Below are 23,640 nucleotides of genomic sequence, written 5' to 3'. Positions count from 1 at the left end.
TTATATCTGCAGTCTACAAACCTGGACAATGGCAATCTTTAGCCCTATTAATTCCTTATTCACACGTTTACTTTGTTCCTCCTAATTATGTATTAACGGTCTTCCATTTTATTCTCTCGTCCATCTACCTAATCCTCTCTTCTAAAATTCCTGTGCTACCGTTACTTTTCTCATAATTTTATTTGCATGCCAGCAGGGCCATGAAAACGCACTAAGCCTGGCTTGGCTGCAGAGACAGGCAGGGTATTGTAACTTCAGAAGGGGAAAAATAGAAAATTGACTAATTACAATGTACACAAAACATACACATCTAAATATTTAAACCACAAATTCAAAGGCACTGATGCAAAATATATTGTGAAGTATGAGAAGCATCCCGAAGCTATGCTCTCATACTATGAAAGTACTTAATTTAAAGAATGCCAACCTTTCCTTTAGCCATTTATTCACTATAAAATGTGTGACAACTCTTAACATCTTCAATAAGGCACCAAAGAAACAAAGCGATAAACTTCTCACATGATTATTCAAACAATTTCAATTACATCCTCAACATTACAAATGCATATAAGTTAACCATACAAAATAACTTGCATGGTATGTCAAGGTTACCAATTTTTCTGGAAGGACGCAACTAGATTAATTGGCAATGGAAAGTATGTTTTCGTTGTAGAGGCTTTCTCATTTTCAAGTCTCCTTAAAATTTTACTGCATCGTTGGTGGCCTAGATCCATCAACAGCATTACACACTTTACTCACCATTACTCATAATAGAATTTCATAATGGAAAAAAATTATTTTCCTGCAATGATAAAACTGAGCACAAGACATCTCACTGTAACAAGTAGTCTTAAAATTATTATCCTTAATATACAGATGCATGGGAACAAAAAAAATACCCATATAAGGAGTAAGAGACTAAATCCAAACTATGATGATGGCATGGAACTGTCTCACTTCAACAATATGAACAGTAATACTTCCAGATTAATCACATATGCAACTTTGCATCAAAACCTTAATAAAAATGAAATACAAAGGCTAAAAATGTGTCAAAACATTCCCTTGCTAAAAAACAAGTTCTTTATTGGACAACCCTTTAATTCTTCCGTGAAAATGACACACATGCCAAACAAATAATATTTAAGAATGCTCGATGCATATGCTGTGAGTACTACAGAACTTCTACATACCATTGTCTAAGAACCATGAATTCTGAACACATGCCTGTAAATATTTATTCTGCACAAGTGTCAGAATCTATTATTTGGAAGGCAATTAATGAATACAAAGGGAGGGTTTGTGGTAAATATCCAATTCAACATAGAAACTACCATAGGAAATAAGTGAGGAGTTTCTCTGCATTAAATTCAATTAGCTTAATTTATCCAAAAGAATTAAATAACCTTGAACTCTCCAACTTTAAAGTTAAGGCCAAGTTAACCATCATCGAGTGGAATTGTAACTACATTATTCCCCCGACACCAGTCTCAGTTGTAAAAATGCCACTCCTTCAGAAACCTGAATTTACTCAAATGCACGAAACCCAACTTCACTGATTAACCCAGCATGCAAAGCTCCTAGTTAAATCCATGGCATGCTCCATATTATGAACATACTCAATACTTAATTGAAATGACCAGCTCATAGGTACCATTTGGCATTTTACAAATTATTTAGAGTCCCAGATATACTTGAAATTCTTGATTCATAGAGCGGTATACTGTTTTTCTTGAGATTCAGAATTACACAGAGCTTAAAACATTAGACAGTATCGATCACTTAAAATCAATCTGAAAATCTTCTGGGTAGTCTAAATCCAAAGTAATCACAAAGAAAGAAATTGATAATTACATGTATAATACAGAGAATATAAAGAGAACCTGGGAAATGGCATACACTATTATTCTTGACATATTATTAAAGTTGGGCGTGATTTACACAAAATAATCAATGACATCTTACACAATGAATCATATAAATCTGATATAACTTCAGTACATTTAGTATCAACATGAGATATTAGAGAACATGCATTATACCATTGAAAACATTTACACTATATTTCATTGAAGAATGCATGGAAGATGGGAAAAAATCATGCTAATGACACACTAAATTTTTGAGATTAATTGACACTTGAATCCCCATTTATCTTTGAAATGATCCTTAATTTAGGAATGCACAAAAACATTCCTAAATGCTCAGCAGAAAAATCAGAATAAACTGCAACAGAATTCTGGAATATTGTAAACATTTAAAATGAAATTTATCTCATTGGGCATAACTTTAATTTAATTATCCGTGTGGATTATATTTGAGGAACATCACATACCACATTAAAGTGTTAAAACACCAAGGACACATCGTGGTGAGCAAATTTTCTACATTAGTTTATATGCAGGCCCCTCGGCGCGACCCACTGTTGAGCAATGTGCTCATTACCAGAATGGCATTTACAGTCACAGTTTCTACATTTAGCTAGGGAATGCACCTCTCATTACCCAACTGTGGAATTAACTACATAAAAATATAAACTACATAAAATTTTACTCCACTTACTAAATGGCACACCTCACTGTTAGAATGAAAAAAAAACAAATGAGAATTTACATACCTTCTGGCACTTGGGGTCTAAGTTAATATTCAGGGAATTTTCAACAGAGCAATTAACCCTTGCCAACTCATTGAAGTGAATAATGTACAATTCAGAGTTGGTTTTAATGTAACTGGCAGGTTTCATAAAAACAAAAACTGCATATAAGTGAAACAACCGCTAACAGATATTTAAAGCTTAATGGAATTGTGGGAAATACATTTTAATGACTCATCAAGCATTGATACCAAAATAAGTGGTGCACCTCATTAATGAAAACTTTCTGATACAAAGCAACCATGTTATGCAACAATGTTAATAGGGGATGCATACAGGAAGAATAATAAAATTATTCTGACAAGGACTCATTAAGTAACCATATATATATGTAAGTATGTATGTATATATTCATTCTAAATCGCTGATGGGAATTGTGAAAACTTTAAAATTATTTATCAACTTGTGGAATTTCATTGAAATTTCAATTAGTGAAAATACATTAGGCTATTAATTATGATTGCAGAAGCCATCAATATGAACTCATAAAATGTTACTTATCTCCATCTTCATCAACCATTTGGCCTACTTAATTAAAAAAAACAATCAAGTACTTTTCCATTCTAAATTAATTATAAGATAGTTCACCATTCTCAATGATTCAATTAAAAAGAAAGCAATGCTCGAGGTCTTTTAATCAAGTGTGCCATGAAAGACACTAGGTTATCACCCATAAAAAATATATGAAAAAATTGTGCATCATTAAGCAAAATAACGTGTACTTGGCACACGTGTCGGCATTGACAAGCTCAGAACAGCACCAATAAAAAATGTGGTAAGATATAGGTAGATGGTAGATAATAATCCACAGTAATTAAGGTAACTATTTACACTGAACTTAGATTTGATAACTGTTTTTTTCAGAATCTCATATAATTTTCCAGTTTGCTTCCAATATTAAAAATGTGAAGATTCAAATGAATACAACAGCTAAGATAAGTAATCACATCTAAGAAAATAATAATGATTACTGTCATTGTAACTATCAATTTTAAAATCGGTTGCATTAATATTTAGCCACCAAGAAATGTGTTGACAGCATTGACATACTTCACGTAGGAATATGAAACAAATTCACATACCCCACAGTCAGGCATGCTCAACTCAACACACTAAAGGCCAATTATTAATGTATCATCTATTTCAGACAAACAAATAATCAACATCACATTTTTAGAGGAGACATTTCAGTTACTGATATTTTCTGGACAATGGCCTATTAATATTTACTATTATCTCATTTTTTGTCAACAACAAAATCTTAAAGAAGTGGAACTTCATCACTTTCGTATGACCTAAGGAAAACAGGCCATTATATATCTACCCTTAAAGGTGTCAATTATCTGAAAAATACCAATTAATTTTCTTATCTATCATATCACCAACACCAAGAAGGTATTCAATATCATCTCATACAATACATTGCATTCTCAACAGCAACAAACATTTTCATAGGTAAAACAACTACATTAAAAAGGAAAATTCCTTAACATTTTTGGTACAGCACAATACACCAAAATAAACAGAGAACTTTTAACACAGGAATTTTTTTATTAGGCACACTTGCTAACACAGGAATGGATTCAACCATTACTGTACTATTGGTGGTTCAGTGCTCCCCTTCCTTCGTCTCTTATTGAGAAGGGCATTATTTGACTTATCTAGGTTTTTAATATGAACTTGGTCATAATCCACACGCATTGTAGCCAAAGAGCGTGTCATTTCTTCCTGCACCTCAGGCCATATGTCTTCCCCTTCCCGAAGTATGCGCCCAGTGTTCAGGGGTGTAAGAGGAACTTCAGTGTGTAGCTGGAAAACAAATTACAAGTGAGACAAGGAATCTACAGATATTCTTAGCATGAAATTCAGCAAAAACTCAAAATATACTGACTGCTATCCATTTATTTCTCATCACCATTTCAATAGTTAACCGATCTGACGGATCAATGCAAAGCATTCCCTGGATTAAATCTTTTGCATCCTGCGAAACATTTTTCCACTCAGGATTTGGAAAGTTATACTGGCCAGTTCGAATTCTCTTCTTCATCCCAGGAGAAAGTGTCATCCCATGGTCACTGTAGAATGGTGGAAATCCGCAGAGCCTAAAATAAATTGAGCATGACAGTGGTAAAATTTAAATTGATGCTCAAATTTAGGAAAATTGCATATATGGTGAGAAGAGATATCTACTTACAGAATATACATTATGACCCCTAATGACCATATATCACAGCTTTTGTCATACTTTTCAGGCCCTAACACTTCCGGAGCTGTAAAAATAAAATTTAGCTAAAATGAGAGATGTTCTCTTTGCAATTCAAAATACTTAACACTGACCTGACATAGCAAATAATGGAAAAAAATGGTTACACATTTCTACAGGTTAGGAGTAAATGCATACAAATGTTCAATGCTGCAAATTGGACTAGGGTTACATGTATTTCCAGTTTACAAAACTCCAATAAATTGGTAAGAATTAAAGGAGTTTGATATTAACTTTTACAGACATTTTGGCAGAGCACATAAGCATCATTTAATATTTTGAGTGGGACCATTTCCACTTCCTACATTGCCATTCCTAATTTCCCCAAGCGTTTACCCCACTTGTTTTTCTTTAATTTTTCTCCTCAATGATTGAAAGCTGTTATGCATGGGTCAATCATTACTGGAGTTTTTGCCAGGTCCTAAGGGCAAGCCCACACAAAACAAACCAATCTCAAAACACTATGTATCATCACTATCATCATCAAGAACCCCTAATTCCTGAATTTTTTATAACTTTGTCATTTTCATGATTTTTTCCGCAATTATTGAAGCAATTGAATAATTCCCAGCTGAGTGACCCCATCTTGCTACTATAGCAAGATAAATTTGGTCATGGTGACAAAATTTGACTGACTACATGATGTCTTCTCCATACAAAAACAAGTGGGAGGTTAAAATGGCAATGCAAAATACTAATGACCCCCATGTAGAGTTGATCAACCCTCTAGTCACAATAACAATTCTTGTTTCACAAATCCAACAAACCCACTACCACTCAAAGAGTTGGTTCACATGCAACTATGTTTGACTACACCACTGATTCCTTTACCAAACTTTCAAGCTGCAACACACAATATGAAGACTCTGTTCTACTGCTATCTACTTCAGGGCAGAGAGCAATAAAAACTGCAAATTCCACAAGAGTGGATTTTTGCACAACAATTCTAAACTTATAAAGTGCTAGGCTAGCTACTGGAAATTCTTCGCGAAGCAACATGCTTACTAGAAGCCCTTTTAGTAATCGCTTTTAGCACATACAAGTGTAAATGTTACAAAACTTATTGCCCACCCGTTTTTGGAAGTCTTCATCATAAATTTTAAATTGTATTTAAAAGAACTAATGAAATGACTTGTACCACTGAGAAAAGACTTATGACTTCATTATTAATTAAAAAGTAAATATTCAATATTATGGATTGGGACTGATTCCAGGAGGCTTAAGAAGAGTTAGGAATCTCTGACGAAGGAAGAGAGGGGTGAGGGCTTATGACTTGTGGATGATTGTCAATTAGTGCAGAGATTTGTTCAATATGGGAGAAGATATCAGAAACAAAGAGGCATCTGTGACTTTAAGACTCAGGCATTTATTTGTGTGTGTGTGTATGAAAATATATATATATATATGTATACATATATATATATATATATATATGTATACATATATATATATATATGTATACATATATTTGTATATATATATATACATATATTTGTATATATATACATATATTTGTATATATATACATATATATATATACATATATATATACATATATATATACATATATATATATTTATACGAGTATACACATGCACTAGGTTCATTTAAAAAGTTGCTTATTTTTTCAAATAGCACACCTCCAATTGGTTATTTTTTAATCTGTTTGGAGGCGTTGTATCCATGGAAACTTCCCGAATAACTGTCTTCAACCACTTTCTCAAATAGTAATGGCCATTTATGTGAAGGGGTGCTTGTGGAGAGCAGTGTAAAATCAGACCCCGTGGAAATGAGCTCTTTGAAGGAGCAGTGTAGCTTTGGGTAATTCTGTGTGAAACTCTGCAAATCCTTCACGAAAACTTCAGAGATGATCACCCAGGCTTATGGTAAGGATGCTATGAAATTAAATGTTATGAGTGGTTTACTAGGTTCAAAAAAGGATGGTAATCAGTGGAAGACGAAGACCATTTTGTAAAACCATCAACATCAATTGATGACTTCCACATCGAGAAAGCGAACGATTTCCTTAAAGTAAATCGATGTTTGACTTTCAGGGAACTTGCAGAATAGCATAGCTTCTTGATTGTTTCATGCTATGAAATCTTGATGGAAAAATTTACGATGCATTGAGTCCTGGCCAAATTCATGCCTTGCCTGATGACAGCACACCAGAAACAACATCAAGTCTGTCAGGAACTTTTTGATCAAGCTGAAGAGGATTAAACCTTCTTGTCCAGAATCATAACAGGTGATTCATTGGTTTATGGATATGACATCAAAACAAAAGTGCAATCTTTACAATGGATTGGTGAAACATCCTCCTGCCTCAAAACACTCGACAAGTTTGCTTGAATGTCAAAGTGATTTGTGCATCATGAATACCTACCTAAAGGCCAGACAGTCAACATGGAGTCTAAATGGAAGTTATGAGTTGCCAAAGAGAGACAATTGGGGGAAAATGGCCCAAACTTTGGAGAAGCTGAGTGGTTTTTTTTCACCATGGCAACAAGCTTCTCATATCTCACAGAACTTGAGAGTTTTTAGCCAAAAACAAGATCGCTGTGCTTCCCTACTCACCAGATCTGACCCCATGCGACTTTTTCATGTTCCTCAAACTAAAAATTCTGCTCAAAGTAAAAAGATATACCTCCATTCTAGAGATGGAGAAATATTCAAAAGAGAAGCATATGAGCATTCTGGAAAAAGGGTTCCAGGACTGTTTCAAAAAGCGGAAACACAGTTGGAAGTGTACATGTTAGGAGATTACTTTGAAGTGAACACTGATTAATAATTTGTTAGTGAAGTATTGTTTCATAATAAATAAAGTGCGGACACCTTTAGAGCAGACCTCACATTTACATTTATTCTCATCCCATACCATTTGCATTGAATTTCTAATGTCCTCAGCAATGCTTGCAATCCCTTGGCTAGCTGAAAAACTAAAGCTTGATCATCAACAAACACAACTGATTTGATGAATTCCCCACTGACTTTCATTTGTCTTCAGTTCTTCCCATTCCTCTTTGATCATTTCCCACACATTAACGTTGAACAGCAAAGGTGATAATGGACAATCTTGCATCACTCCTCCTCATAACACTGCCAATACAGACTCTCCATCCTTTACTCCTACTAGAGCAGTCTGAGACATGTACAGATTGTGGATTAGCTTCCTATCCCTCCAATCTATTCCTATAATCAGCAATATATGGGACGGCCTAGAAGTACCCAGCCTGACATAGAGATGGCGGTAGTTGTTCGAAAAATATCACTGTTTTAGAAAGTATGCAATCTATTAAGCATATGCTTAAAGTTTGAAGATGCCAAGTTGTTTAGTATTTGCTTGGCAGCCATCAATAGTGAACATTTTCAGTAAATTTGTGAAATGGAGAAAATTGGTCATCGATATGTGATACAATACTTTTATTTGAAAGGCCTCAGTCCAACCAATATAAAAGCTAAACTGGATTCTACTCTGGGTGAGTCTGCTCCTTCGTTTACAACAGAAAAATATTGGGTAGCTGAGCTTAAACAAGGCCGTACAAGCTGTCAAAACGACCATCGCATTGGTCGACCAAATGAGGTGTGATGACTCCGGAAACAGTGAAGAAAATCCACCAAGTGATACTGGATGACCGCCAACTGAAAGTGCACGAGCTAGCAGACATAGAGGGCATTTCAAACAGTGCAGTTCATCTCATATTAACTGAAAATTTGGACATGAGAAAGCTGTGTGCAAGATGGGTGCCACGTTTGCTCATACGAGCAAAACCAGTATTTTGAAGATGTTTCAATTGAGTGTTTTGCAAAGTTTCATAGCAACAAAGCAGAATTTTTGCACCATTTCATAACCATTGATGAAACATGGGTCCATTACTTCGCACCCAAGACAAAAGAACAATCAAAACAATGGATTCAAAAGGGAGAACTGGCTCCGAAGAAGGTAAAGATCGTTTCATCTGCAGGCAAGGTCATGGCAATGGTTTTTTGGGATGTGCGTGGGATAATTTTCATTGACTATCTTGAAAAAGGAAAATCTATCAATGGCCTCATTACTCTTATGACTATCCTGGTGCAATTTATCCTGCCTCTCCTGCCTTCATCCACCCAGTCGACAAATTTCTCCTTTTTCTCACTTCCATGCCACTTGAGACAATCGGGCTTACTCACCATCTCCCTCCTACATTTTGCTCCCATTTCTTCACTCCCATCCACATAACTCTAATCATACAAATAAAAAACCCAATTCCAGATCAGTAACCCTTCCTTCAGCTCCATCCACTTCTTACAAAAGATTTTTCAGTCAAGAACCCTAAATTTAGAGAGTGTAAAAACATGCTACAGGACTTGGGATTGGACCAGGTGATGGGGGGGCTTTACATGAAGGAAATTCTACCTTTGTTTTCAAGACAAAATTGTGCCCATGGTGGTCAATTCCAACAAGACATAAGTAATGATATTGCTTGTACCACCAGACAAAATCCACTCATCTATATGTTATAAAATTAGAGAAGCTTTTAGGCCTATCATGGATGTTTAGGAGCAAGCTACTCTTATCATCTTCCCTAAAAACCTCTACTGCTCCCACATTGGCAAATACACCACTATCCTTTCTGGCTGAATGAACATGCTCTGCTACTCCACCAAATCCACCACTTTTACCAATTATCCTATCCCAAAACACACTGCCCTCCAATACCAATCTTTTATCAGTTGCTTTCAAATCAAAATACTACAAATTCTCCCTGGATCTGCAAAGAGCATACAGGTAAGAATTTGAGATTTGGCCAGCAAACGACTAGAGAATTTATTCGTGGCTCCAAGAGAGCAAGTCTGTAACTTGCTTCTCCTGAAGCAAGAGGATGAATTTCCTTGGAGGGATTTCTACTTTTCCATAATCTTTTCCCTCACATGCATTTGCCCACAGAATTCCAAATTCACCTTCAAGGAGAGCAAATGCATAGTATTATGTAACAAATACTTTAAAGTCATTAATTATCTTCATTAAATAATTTTAATTAGTATCATATTATGAATACAAGTCTGCATCAGTAATCATTAATTGTCCTTTGCCAGTTAATTGTTTTATCCCGGCTAAGTGATTGGTTTAGTCTTTCTGACATCACATGCTGCCATTCACTTGATGATGACTCTGTGTTCTTGCAAATCTATGTAATTACATCCTTATTAAAATGGAGAAATTGTACTTTCCATTGCTAAAAAAACTCAACAGCTCAAATTAATCACAAGTAATGAAAAAGGGGAGTTCACTTGTTTCCTAAGCACAGTCATTTGTTCTTCAACACACTTTAATTCATACCAATTGAAACCACAGATATTACAACCTGATTCTCTGCATATTTCGGTTATCCATGTGTTTTAATTATCCATGCTTCCTGATGCAGGCAAGAGCATATATAATCGAGAGATTAATGTATTTATTCATTCTGACATCGGTCAATAAATAATTTCAAAATTGTACTGATATTATTGCTCATTACATAATTCTTAACGGAACTTTCGGTCGATAAAGTATCCATTTAGTAAAATAAGTATTTATATGACAAATTCCAAAGAAACTGTGGGAGATGCCGCAACAGTAACTTTTAACGGATCATCCGCTAATGTGCATTTCAATGCAACAATTTCAGGACGCCTCGGTAGCTTAAGTGGCTAAAGCACTCGACCGGATATTGAAGGATCTGGGTTCGAATCCCAGTCAAGGCGAATGATTTTTACACTCTGAAATTGTTGCATTGATATTTATATGACTATATGTATAGATGACGCTTACGCAAAATGTCCTTTAGATCAAGAGTGAGGCATTCATGCCTACCTTCTCCTACCGAAAAGAACTTCATAGCTTATGCTTAAGTATAGGCCACTACAGTATGATACTTGAGGACTAATTGCCACTTATGACCCTAGTCTTTCATTAAGTAATACATTTAGGAACAAACTCTATTACAGAAATTCAATACCATTTCTAACATTAACAAACTGCTATTCTTGACTTCAGTTGTAAAACGTAAATAGAGAGACATCCTATCATATTGTTCAATTTAAATTCCACAACTGTATGCATAGATAAAGTATAAGTAATGAGTAATTAAAAAACTAATAATAAGAGTAAAGCTGTTTATATGTTAAGAAAGCTCAAACATCTCACTCCAAATGAGTATCAATTTAAACTTTGCCATGCCTTCCTTCAATATCATTTGAACTTTGGTGCTGAGTTCTTTGGTCATTCCCCACATATTATGCTAATCCTGCTGCTACAAAAGAGAGCTGTTTGTTCTCTTACTAATATTCCACCACCTGATTTCTGCATGCCTTTTTTATTAGGAATGGAATCATGTCTGTTTAATTTATACGTCTTTAAGCCTCTGGTTCACGTGGAGGTTAACCTAGAAACTTACCCATCGACATTTGATACCCATAACTACACCATTAGTAGTAATAATGACTGGGAAATTAAATATTTCAGATTGATCTCAACAAGCAACTCATTTTAAAATATGAATATTTGTTTGGATAACTGGTTGCCAACTCAGTTGAACTTGGACTGTGTGCAGAGTTTCAAGAAAAGGATATATCCAGGGTTACTGGCAATCCCACTTCATTCAATGAATGTTTTTATTGCAATCTTCATTTCATTCAACAAAATATGTTTTGATAGTTTATTTAGCATACTATGTATCCGAATGACATGATAAGAATGTACCATTTATCAAATGAAGATTTAAAAGAAGCCTTGTAAACATTAATTTCATTTAAGCATTACCACTCATTAATTAGATCTTCAGTGTGCCACACAGGGAAATGGAATTCAAGTAATAAAGAGTCTTGATCATCTCCCTTACATCTTTTTCATATGTAGCTGTATTTTTAAAATTCCAACAATCTCATTACAAAATTTGAATGGATTCTATCAGGTTTAACTTTGTGGAATACCCTCATTCTATAATCTATTTAGGAAATCTTACCACAACTTACACTGTTTTAACTTCAAATGTTAAAACTTAATAAAATATTGCAATATCATTATTAAATGAAGAATTAAGTAATTTTCTAAGTGCTCTGCTCATTTCTAAAAAAAATTATACATTTGCTATCTGAACCTGAACCTCTCAATTTCTGGGAGAGGGCTCCACCACTGAGCCAATATAAGACTGCAAAAATATGTAAGAGTATATTTAGCAGCAATGATGTACGTGTGCGCATATATATATAATTCATTATTTATTTGCCTAAGAAACCCCTATCTAAGGAGGATATTCAAAAAAATTATGTTATTATTAATTATACATGGGCATCCATATATAAGTAATATGGGTAGTCCAGTGGGTAGAGAATAGAGCCTCTGACCAAAGGGCCCTGATTTGATTCCTCTGCACACCTCTGGACACCATCAGCTTCACCCAAGCTGTGTGATTTTTCTGGTACCTTCCTAGGTACCAACAGGTGACACAGGGAAAGGGTCTGGCCCCATACCCTGCTGCATGACTTTCACAATTGGGTGAACTCTACGTATTAAATTGAACTTAGGGTTGATTACTATGTTTATTGTTTGTTTTAATTGCTTATAATAATGTTAATGAAAACGAACTATTTCACAAACTCATTCCCACTGAAACAATTGGATACTGCGTGACCTAAGTGGTGAATGAGGATTATTGCAGTGTTATAACAAAGGTATGTACTCACCTTAGGCTTATAATGTGTAGGTTGTTCAATAATTCCTTTAATCCCCAGTCCCTATGTAACCCATAAACCAAATACTACCAGAGAAGTCTCCAACAGAATGCATTATGCCCCATGCTATGGGTATTGTTCAATGATTTCTTACAAAATTTAAGAGATGGCACTAGTATCGGAAAAGGTTTGCTTTTGGTAAGCCGTTATTTCTCATTAGACTGCTGTCTAAGTTTCAGCTACATCGATCATGTGGTTCATTTTCATATTCAATTGAAGCAACAAAGTTTGGTTTACTGTGGAAAAAATTGGGTTTTTGTGTGTTGATTTTACACTTCTATCAAAAAGGGTTTACACCAAACTAGATCCAAGCCAAGTGATAAAGTTCGTGGAACATCAGCTCTAGCATGTATTTGTGACTGTTAACAATTGGATAAATGAGTTTTAATGCAGTCGTACACCTACAAATGATCATCCCATCCTTCGGGACGTCCAGTGGAAGTGACTTCTTCCGAAATGATTGACAAAATCCACAATATGGTTTTGAGGACTAGATGAATCAAAGTTTGCAAAATATTTGAGGCCACAAATATATCACCATGTACAAGGTATTTTCAATTTATCACAAAAAATTGGGAGTGAAAATTTTTTTTAGTAAGATGGGTGCCATGTTTGCTCTCAATGGAGAACAAACAATGGTATGGCCAATTTGGAGGCTGTAGTGGCCCCTTTGAGTCGTAATCCTGATGAGTTTCTGCATAGATACATAATCATAGACAAAAGATAAATACACTACCACACTTAACTCCTTAGACAAAGGAACAGTTGAAACAGTGGGTTTCTAAAGGCGATCCTGCTCCAAAGGAGGTGTTGACAGAAATCAGCGGACCAGGTGATGACCACAGTTTTTTGATAGGCATATGGAATAATCTACGTTGATTACTTGCACAAAGGACAAACGATAAATAGAGAGTACTATGCATCACTTTTGCACTGGTTGAGCAAAGAAATAAAAAAACCATCCTCATTTGGCAAAGAAGTAAATTTTCTCCCATCAGTGCAATGCACAGGGGGACACTTGAACAGTTTAATGGCAAAAATTATGGAATTAAAATTCAAATTATCATAACAATCACTGCAATCACCATATTTAGCCTACATTTGATTTTTTTATTTCCAAACTTGAACAAATGGCTTCGCTGAAAGCGATTCATGTCAAACAAGGAGGTCATTGTCAACTACGACGACTATTTTTAAGCAACTTCAATAATCCTACTTTTTTGGATGGCTTAAAAAAGTTGGGAAAATGCTGGAAAGAGTGTATCAAACTAAAATAAGATCATGCTAACAAAAAAATCTATCAAAAATTATTTGTTTTTCTATATTTCACCAGGGGCTTATTGAACAGCACAGGTATTTATATTTCCACTCAAAGGAAATATGCACACAAAGATGAAAGTAACCACTTATTCATATGTTTCTGTCTGTAATTATTGGTCATCACCCATCAGCAGACAACATTCATGGAGCACTTTGGGTTTCTTCCAGATGGCCGTGATTATAAATATATCAAGCAGTTACCGGGGTGTGGACAATTGAAATATTATGCAATTTCATACAATTTGCTGAGGTGAGCACATTAGTTGTGGAGTTTGAGCAAGCGCTGAGGGCAGTAATGACAAATACGTGGTCTGCCCAAAAAATACGCGAACTGGTGCAATCTGGCTGCCATGATGCCGACTATAGCCCCGCCCACTAGTGGCACTAGTTGCCTAAGACCCAATGAGCCAACTGTGTTTGGCGGATTGTCGAGCTGTGCATATGGTGCCAGTTATGTTAGTTTCAGTTGTCCTTGTTTTTACTGTTTCTCGAAGTGATGCAAGTTTTTTGGTGAATTCCGGTAAAAGTTATCAAGAAATTACTGAAATGTTGACAGCTGCTTGCGGTAATAATGCTCTGAAGAAAACCTCCGTTTTCAAGACGATTAAGAGTTTTAATGATGACCGACAAGACGCCACGGATGATGCAAGGCCGGGACGATCTTCAACCACCTGTGTTGACGACAACATTGATAGTGTGCAACCTCTTGTCCATATCGATCGTCAAAAAACTGTCCGAATAATAGCTGATGAACTGAATTTAGGAAAATCAACAGTGCATACAATTTCAACCAAACATTTGGGTTTAAAAAAAATATGGGCAAAAATCAAGCCCAAACTGGACTGATTGTTTGCCAGTTTCTGGCAAAAATTCAATCACCATCCTTGATCATCCTCCTCATTTGCCAAATCTCACCCTCTGTGACTTTTTCCTATTCCCAAAATGCAAAAAATGCGATGAGGGGAAGGTGTGGACACAGTTAAGCAAGAAACGACGGTAAAACTAAAAAGCCTAACTGCTGAGGGCTTCCAAGGGTGCTTTAAACAGTGGAAAAGAAGATAAAAAAAGTGTATAGCAACGAATGGGGAGGACTTTGAAGGGAACAAAATCGATGTAGACTATATTTTGCAAAATGAAGTGTTTATGGCCTCAGTTCGTGTATTTATTGGACAGGGTAGGATATCAATTAGTGAGTGGTATCCAAACAACTGAAATACTATCCACATTTCACAATTAACTTATGTGATTTAATTGAAGTTTGATAGTGCCTTAATAAACGTTTTTTACTGACATTTCAAAAACATAACAGCTTATGTAGATATAAGGTAAAAACTAAAAATGTGTAGGAAAAACTACAAAAAGGATACGACCATATCCATTGTTCCATAAGAAATATTTAAGAATATACAAAAGATATATGTTTAAGTTAAAAAAGACAAAAATTAATATTTTCCAAGTCTTTGGATCAATGGATTTCATTACACACCCAGTCCTAGATGCTATGTGTAACCTCAAGCCAATGATACTTTGTGATATCAAACTTGTGCATTCACCCAGATCAACCACCAAAACTTTTTATACAGATTATTGCAATATGACAATGAATGTCTATGTATATCCTACAAAGTTATAAAAATGTACAATAAATTATTAATAATTTTTTATAAGATGATGTAATTAGCATTATATGCCCACATTGATGGCTATGATACACTAAAAAACCTTAGGAAATATAAAATATGCTGTAATTAAATCACCATTGGTAATAATGAAAATTAAATATGGTAAGTGATTTTATAAGGACTATGAGCTATTGCAATATTGAGCATCCACTGCAGTAACACCAATGAACTACAGAATTAACAATACAAGTAATTGCATCTTTAATTAAATACTCTAAAAGTTAAGTTTGGTTCTCTCTTTAATAGCCACATTAAAATAGCTAGGACAACCCTGGTTGGCACAGTGTAATGGTTGTTATGTTCAGAATTCTGTGACCTTATTTTTTGTAAACATACAAACCCACAAGTAAATATAATTATAAATAAAAATATTTAAACATATAAAAGAATTATACTAAATTATACACTCTATGCATTGGAAACATGCCTAAAAACTGATTGGCTCCATTATCATAATGTATGCCCACAAATAATACTGCACCACCAAAAACTATTAATTTTAGTGTAAGCCTAAATAAAAGAGCCTGTGATGATGGAGTCTCCACCTGGCAAGCCACAATTTTCATGATTTAATTATTCTGGAGTTCAAATCATATTCACTCCCAGACTGCCCTAATGCTGCTACCACCTACCTTTGGGCAGTCTTCTTAAACTATATATCCCCATCCCACTCACATTTTTAAGGCTCATGTGAAAACTGAATAAACCACACATCCATGGACACAAGTCAAATGGATAAAGAGTGATTTATAATTTGAAAGAGATTACTTAAAATTTCAGAGTCATTTTTACAATATCACTTACAATAAGAAACTGATGGCACAATGGCATCTCCAGGGCCATGCCAGTCATGTGAACATGTACTGGGCAATTAAAATATTCAGCAGTAGCAAAAATTCACACTTAAATTTTCTCTCCTAAATACATTCAAAATATTACTGAATTACCTTGAGCAAAGTAGCATTCCATCAAAGTAACTCCATGGTTTTACAATTATTCCAAATTGGGCCATCGTGCATTTCTCAGAAAGTTTATGACCCAGTTAACTGCTCCTGCCTACCGTCCCAACACTTTCCAACTACTTTGCTAAGATGGGACCTTAAGAGTAGGAGCACTAGCCATCTGTGTGTGTCTACTAAAAGGCCGTAACATAATGCAGCCAGCCTTTTCATTCAAAACGAAGTTTCTGGGATTAACATGCAGCTGGGCCTTATGCAATTGAGAAATGTTTACAAAGCAACCTCAAGTGTGGCAAAAACAAGAAATAATCCACACAAAATTGAAAAAATGAGTCATAATGAATGGCAAAATACACACACAGTGTGACTGCACAAGTAACTGGTGGGCAAATTTGAACAGAGGACACTTGAATTTTCAATTTTAATTGCTGAAATATGGCACCATAGGTGGAGGCTCCATCAGAGCCTCATAGAGGATTGAATCGGCATTTGATGAAAATCTGCAATCCAATATCTTACTCAGATATTGATTTCCCACAAATTAATCATTAAAAGCTCTCTCGCAGTTGCAACGTCAGCAGGTATGTATGTGTGTAGAGGGTGAAATAAGCACAAAGGCATATATCTTTTATAAATAGATCAATATTCATACAAATAGAGCTTACTATTTACAATGAAAAATCCTCAACAATATTTCTCCTTTATTTTTGGTTGACACACCATAAATGGTACAGCTATATTCAAAAGGAGTGCACAAGGGTTACTGGATAATTGCAAAAGATATCATAAACAGAACTTACCCACATAATATGGAGTATAACATGGAGTCTCCAATGTGTCTTTGGAAAATGTTTCCTTAGCAAAGCCAAAGTCTGTCAGTTTCAATATGCCAGTCTGATCTAAAAAAGAGAAGTTGACTTAATACATCATCCATAAAAACAATGTGAATGCCAAAAGAGGAAATACCAAATAGTCACCACTTCTGATCATATTGAATCAAAAAACAGTGAATATTGTGGAAATAATTTTTTGCTGTACAACTGGTTTCATCACAAGGTAGACATTCTATAACTTTACAGTTTTAAATTTCTACATTTTAATGCAGATGACTCCATAAAAAGTTACTTTTGTGGCATTTCTCGCAGTTCTTTGAAGCTGGCATAGAAGAGGGTTACTTTTAAATCAAATTTAGATATTCAAACTTGGGTTGCACATTTAACCGGGTTGATATGGTATTTTACTTTGGGGCCACTCACCTTCCACAAATATGTTATTTAAGATGCAAAAAAAGGCAGTCAGAATTATTTCCTTTTCACCCCCAAGAGAACATTGTAAACCTCTGTTCTGTAATTTGGGCATCATGACTCTGCATAGTCTGTATATCTATAAATGCCTATGTAATGTCAAGGAAAACCTTAGCTCTTTCGAGAAAAGGTCTAACTTCCATTCTCATAATACAAGGAACAGCGATACACTAGACATTCCCTATTGCAGATTAGCCAAGAACAGCAATTCTTTCAATATTCTAAAAATTCGTTTGTTTAATAGATTGCCCTCTGAGGCTAAAGTTGTGAGTGTGCCCAAGTTTAAGAAAGTTATCCGGAACTGGCTGACTAAAAAAGCATTCTACTCAGTAAATGAGTTTTTTGATTCAAAAATTGTGTGGTCCATGATAGACATACAATCATTTGTCTCACCAAATGTATTTTGACTGTAATATGTAATATTTGATTTGTAATATGTGTTTATGTAACCATAATCTCTAAACTATGTATCTATATGACGAAGACTATTGCAAAACTATTTTGTTTAATGTCCAATAAAATTATTATTATTATTATTATTATTATAACTGGTAAAAACGTTCAGAAATCTGGGTCCACTCTAAAGCATGCTAACAAAGATCCACTGGATATTTAAGAATAAATAAAGTCACAACATAAATTGAGAATTGAGGATTATTGGACCTTTTTATATCACATTTTTGGACTTCTTGAAAGCCACAGGAAAAGTTTAGTCACCCCTCCTCTGCTTCCCAAACCCTAATACAAGGGTGACCTGAAAAGTTCTCAGACTGATGATGAAAATGAGAATTTAATATCTCAACAAATTTCATTGGTCAACATCATTCTATTAATATTAATACATTTCACCCAGTGGTGCTCAAGTGCCATTATCTCTACAGACTTCTTCTGCAAATCTCACGTAGTACTTGCATAATATAGCTGCAATCCCTTCTTGATTGGATGAAAAACTTTAACCAGCAAGGAAACTTTTTGACTTTTCGGAAGAGGTGGAAGTCCATTCTTTCGGAAGAGGGGAAGCCCCATTTGGGGAAATGGGTGGATTGTCCAGCACTTTATTGTGTAAGTCCCTCAATTTTCCCATCGCCAAGACAATTTTTCTCGGCAGGTGCACTGCCCTGGTGGATGGTTTCTTTCCTCTACAGGCCAGACTTATATTCATGAATTTTTGTATTATTTTGTTAGAAGGGTAGAAGAGAACTCCCCAGTAATTAGTTCACCTTTCTCAAGATAGTCATTTGAACAAAATTCTTTCCGCAAACCAAAAAACTGATGCCTAGACCTTTTCCGGTGATGGCACCTTCATTGCCTTCTGAGCTGCACAACTGGCCTCAATCCACAGCACAGATTGTTTCGATTCTGGTGTGTAATAATAAATCCATGTTTGTCACTCTTGTTTTTCATAAGTTGCAACAAACACGGTTGGGAAAGTGCTGTCCAAATTTGTTTTTGATCCATGATGATCAGGTGTGGCACCTATTTTGACCAAAGCTTTGTAATGTGTAATTCCACGTGCAAAATATACATAACTGATGTGTTCTTTTGACATGCTAACAGTTTTAGTAATTTCATCGGCCTTTATACACCGAGCTTCCAAAATCATATCATGCACTTCCGGCTGTCCTTCACGTGGATGATCAAGTGGGAGGCTTTCATGTTTCCAGCCGCCATTTCTTCATGGAGGACATAGATGGAGTAGAGTCCCCACACACATTTCCTATCTTTAAATGAATTTCATTTGGATGAAACCTTTTACAAAGAATTTTATCACTGTGCAATACTCGATATTTTCCCTCTCTTACAACACATGCACTGCAACTAATTAAAATGATTCTTTACAGTGAACTACCCGGTGGAATGGCTTGCAATTTATCTAACATCTACTCACAGTTGTACCAACATGAGAAAAAAATTATAAGAGAAGTGATGCCATTTATGGGTGAGACTGGGAACTTTTCAGACCGCCCTCAGCATAGTGTGAGATTGGAAGGGGCATCATTTTGTTTGTTTTCTTGCCATTCAAAGCCATCAGACACTCAATAACATCCTTTAAATAAAATATCATCTTAGCTTCATGTGTAGCATATTTTTCATCAGTCATATTGATTATTCCAATTTCACTCTATGAACATTAGCATATAGTTCCTTTGAGTGACATTACTATGATATTTATCCATTTCTCTCCCATGTACATATCTCCCTCTTCTCACTAATAATTTTTCTACTGCCTCCTGGTACTCATTTCTTTTCATCCAGGTAAATGCTTCTACATTACATTTCCTCATCCATCTTCTCTGTTTTAGTCTCTTGAATGTGACAATAAACTTCATTAGAACTAAATTGTGATCAAAATTTACAAAAACGCCTTGGGAAACTATGAATTGATTACATTGTTCCTAAATCTATGCCTAGCCATTATATTGCTGAACAGATATCTCTTTGTTTTCCTGAGCATTTATATATACATAATCTATTGCATGCTTAAGTGTTTGTTGTCATAAAACCCTGTTTCCTGCAGCACTCTTTCCCCACAAGCCTATTCCTTTTTTCTAGACTGCGGTGCTCCACTCCCATTTCTCTTTTTGGTCCCAACCATGATGCAATCCCTTATAATTATCAAATGCTTCCTTCCAGGGACACCCACAGTTATCCAGCTACCCAGTCTATTTCTTCCTCACTATGATTACTAGTCGGCATGTAGATATGATTTATGACCAAGTTCATTGGATTAGGTATCACCCCCATAAATAATAATATTCTTTAACTCTTCTGCTCAGTGTTTATTATGCTTCTTCCTACATTTTGTTCAATACTATGGCCATCCCTCACTGGCTACCATACCCTCCAATGTATATGCCTCTATAATTATCATTCCAATCAATGAAGTGTACAAAGGTAATAATGCTTTGAAAGGGGAGATATACGCTTTAAAAAAGTTAGCCTTTTGCTATGTGGATATTTGAATCTTGCAAGCTCTTTAGAGCAGCAGAATAATGACACGTTACATGGAGTAGTGAAGAAATTACTTGATGCAGGATAGTATAAAACACCATACAAGGCTCATATTGTCTCCAAATAAACGGTATTATGAAAAACAAAGAGTAACCTTTAAAGCATGATATAATACATTGAATCTTAAGTTGAACAAGATGTCAAACTTTTGAAGAGGAATGATACAGCATTTGCCTATTCATTACATCATGGAAGATGGTGACATCATAAATTTTATCTTATTTATTTGACCAAGATAAGGTGAATGTGAGAGGGATTTACCAAATATTGTTTGGATTAGCTGCAAGTACATCAGTTTTTAATCTAAACCTAAATTTAAATGATTTTTCTTCCTGCTTTGCCACTGGACCTATTTTGGATTTGAGTTTAGTGCATGGAAAGAGACATCCTGTATGATAAATGGCAGATTTTACTGTCAGGGCCAACTTGAGATACTTAAGTGATTTAGACAACTATCAAATTTGCACAGTTGGCCATGTTGAAGGGCCTGCTGAACAAAGGAGGCTTCTGAGCCTTGATTTCTTACCTGCACAATCTCCATTAAAAATATCTGAAGTCTTAGACTAACTCCATAATAAAAAATTTTGGGTCTAAAAATTTAATTTTTTTATTTCCACCTATATATGCCATCATTTAGTTTGAATGAAGTGATTTTGGGCTAAACATACTGAGCTACCTTAGAAAATTTGCTTTAAAAGCTACAATACATTTTTTGAATTAGGTCTCTAATACTTATAACTTCTAAATTAGTTGTTTCAGAAATGGCCATCCCTGAACATCTAGAGAAAGAAAAATTTCGTAAAATTTATGGGGTAAAACATATAAAAAGCGATGTAAAAAATGTTCCCATACGTAAAAAATACGAATGCCATATCTAAGGATACCACTGGCTCTTTTCTTTTTGGCGATATGCTCATGAAAATACTGATGATGACGAGTTGTGTAAACGTAGCCAATTACAGAAAAATAAAATACCATACGTATGATAGTAAAGAATTACTGATAAGTAACTTTAGGATACAAAGTACTACGGGTATACGGCGAAATTTTGCAAATGGGAATACACGAAAAATAATCCTCATCTGCCTTACTAAAAAGGAGGCAACTCAATTCCTTAGATGATTAAAATTTTCTCCACGACTCGAGTGTTACGTTTGCAAAAGCAAAATAAAACATACGGTAATCACGGCCGCCCTTTAAAAATCTCAATCACTTCAAAATTCATTTTACACGCGTAGTGATTCATAAGTTTTTTAATACACCAAAAAACTGTCCATCCATATCTTAGCAACTCAATAAAAATAATTAACTAACTACCATGAAAAATCACGCAATGCGGTACACCTTTCGTTTTATTATAAGAGTCCTTAGGAAACAATACTTAAAAATCTTTCGATAGCTGTGAATAGTAATTATTCCAGGCATTGGAAATATTTTGAGATTTTAAATATCGTTACTCACCTGGTTTAGTGTACAGAAGATTTTCTGGTTTTAAATCCCTGTGAGCTATGTTCATGTCGTGGATAAATTTCACAGCTGAACATATATCCCTCATTATTTGCGCAGCTTCTGAAAATATACATCGGACAATATGAAATTATGGCAGGAAAAATATTTATTTTAAATAAAAACAAGTCTTCCGCAACAGGCAAACCGCGTCGCGGACATGTACATTTCATTAATTAAATATATAAAAGTATTATAATATTAAGATAGATGATAACCCCTCTCTGTAAACGCGCCGTCCTGTTTGTCTTGAATTCTCTGGAATAATTCACCTCCTTCCATACTACGAGAAATGCGAAACAATTAATTTAAAATTAGCGTATATTACAAATGGCAAACATTGAAACTAATCTAACATGACCAAACAAACGCAACATTTCCGTACCATTCCATGACTACTAACAAACACTTTTTATCGCTGTAGTTGTTTTCGTAAACATCGATAATATTGACAATATTCCTACAACCACTTGCTTGCCAATGTAATTCCACTTCACGTCTCGATTTCGCGCAGTCGTGAAGGACCTAATGAGATAGATGGTAAAGGCACAAAAGTAGTTCCAAGAACACTTAACAGAAGATCCTACTTCTATTTAAGACAAGTTCAAATATAAAGCAATTAGCTACAGCCGCCTGCTGGGATTACTACCTTTTACCTACCTTCAAGGCGTATTTTTCCTTCGACGTTTTATTGTAGCACTGAACCACTTTTCCATTGATACCTAACCCTAACACAGTGTTGGATATTTCATAATCATTGGTTATAGGAGTAGTTTTCGGAGTCATGGAAGCTTTTTTAATCAAATCATTCATGGCGGTTAGAGTTTCAACATTCACTGCACACTTACGACCGGGAATACCGTTCACCATACACTTCCTAATTCCTTCACTTATGAAATTCTCTACAAATCAGCCGCCACTTCAAGTATATTCTATTATTTTCATGTATGTAATTCAACACACCTCTCACCACAGTTATCATTCAACAAACATTACTTGAGTCAAGTACGTGATTAATAACAATCGCTAGCGCATACATCTAGGAGAGGATTAATAGAACTTTTCCTCTAGTGGTTAATTGTTTTCTAAATATATATAATCGCATTTCAATATAAAGTTCAGGTGTTATCCTTAAGTTTAAGTTTTAATTTGCAAGTTGACTACAGCTACTCCACTTCCGCCCGGT

General features: G+C 35.1%; 1 protein-coding gene across 1 annotated transcript; it reads right to left on the bottom strand.

Annotated features, from left to right (window-relative positions):
* Window positions 1-437: 437 nt before the first annotated feature.
* Window positions 438-23,438, bottom strand: MAPk-Ak2 (MAP kinase-activated protein kinase 2). The gene is made up of 8 exons (XM_071594391.1): window positions 23,115-23,438; window positions 22,840-22,979; window positions 22,673-22,737; window positions 22,410-22,517; window positions 17,433-17,531; window positions 4,848-4,923; window positions 4,545-4,755; window positions 438-4,462 (listed from the first exon to the last, which is right to left on the bottom strand). Exons 1-8 carry the CDS (start codon window positions 23,322-23,324, stop codon window positions 4,244-4,246), a joined length of 1,128 nt encoding a protein of 375 aa, XP_071450492.1. The 5' UTR covers window positions 23,325-23,438; the 3' UTR covers window positions 438-4,243.
* Window positions 23,439-23,640: the final 202 nt, after the last annotated feature.

Source organism: Hetaerina americana, unplaced genomic scaffold (assembly GCF_022747635.1).
Source record: "Hetaerina americana unplaced genomic scaffold, ioHetAmer1.1.p SCAF_60, whole genome shotgun sequence".
NCBI classification, from domain to species: Eukaryota; Metazoa; Arthropoda; class Insecta; order Odonata; family Calopterygidae; genus Hetaerina; species Hetaerina americana.
This window is presented reverse-complemented; position numbering and strand designations above follow the sequence as displayed.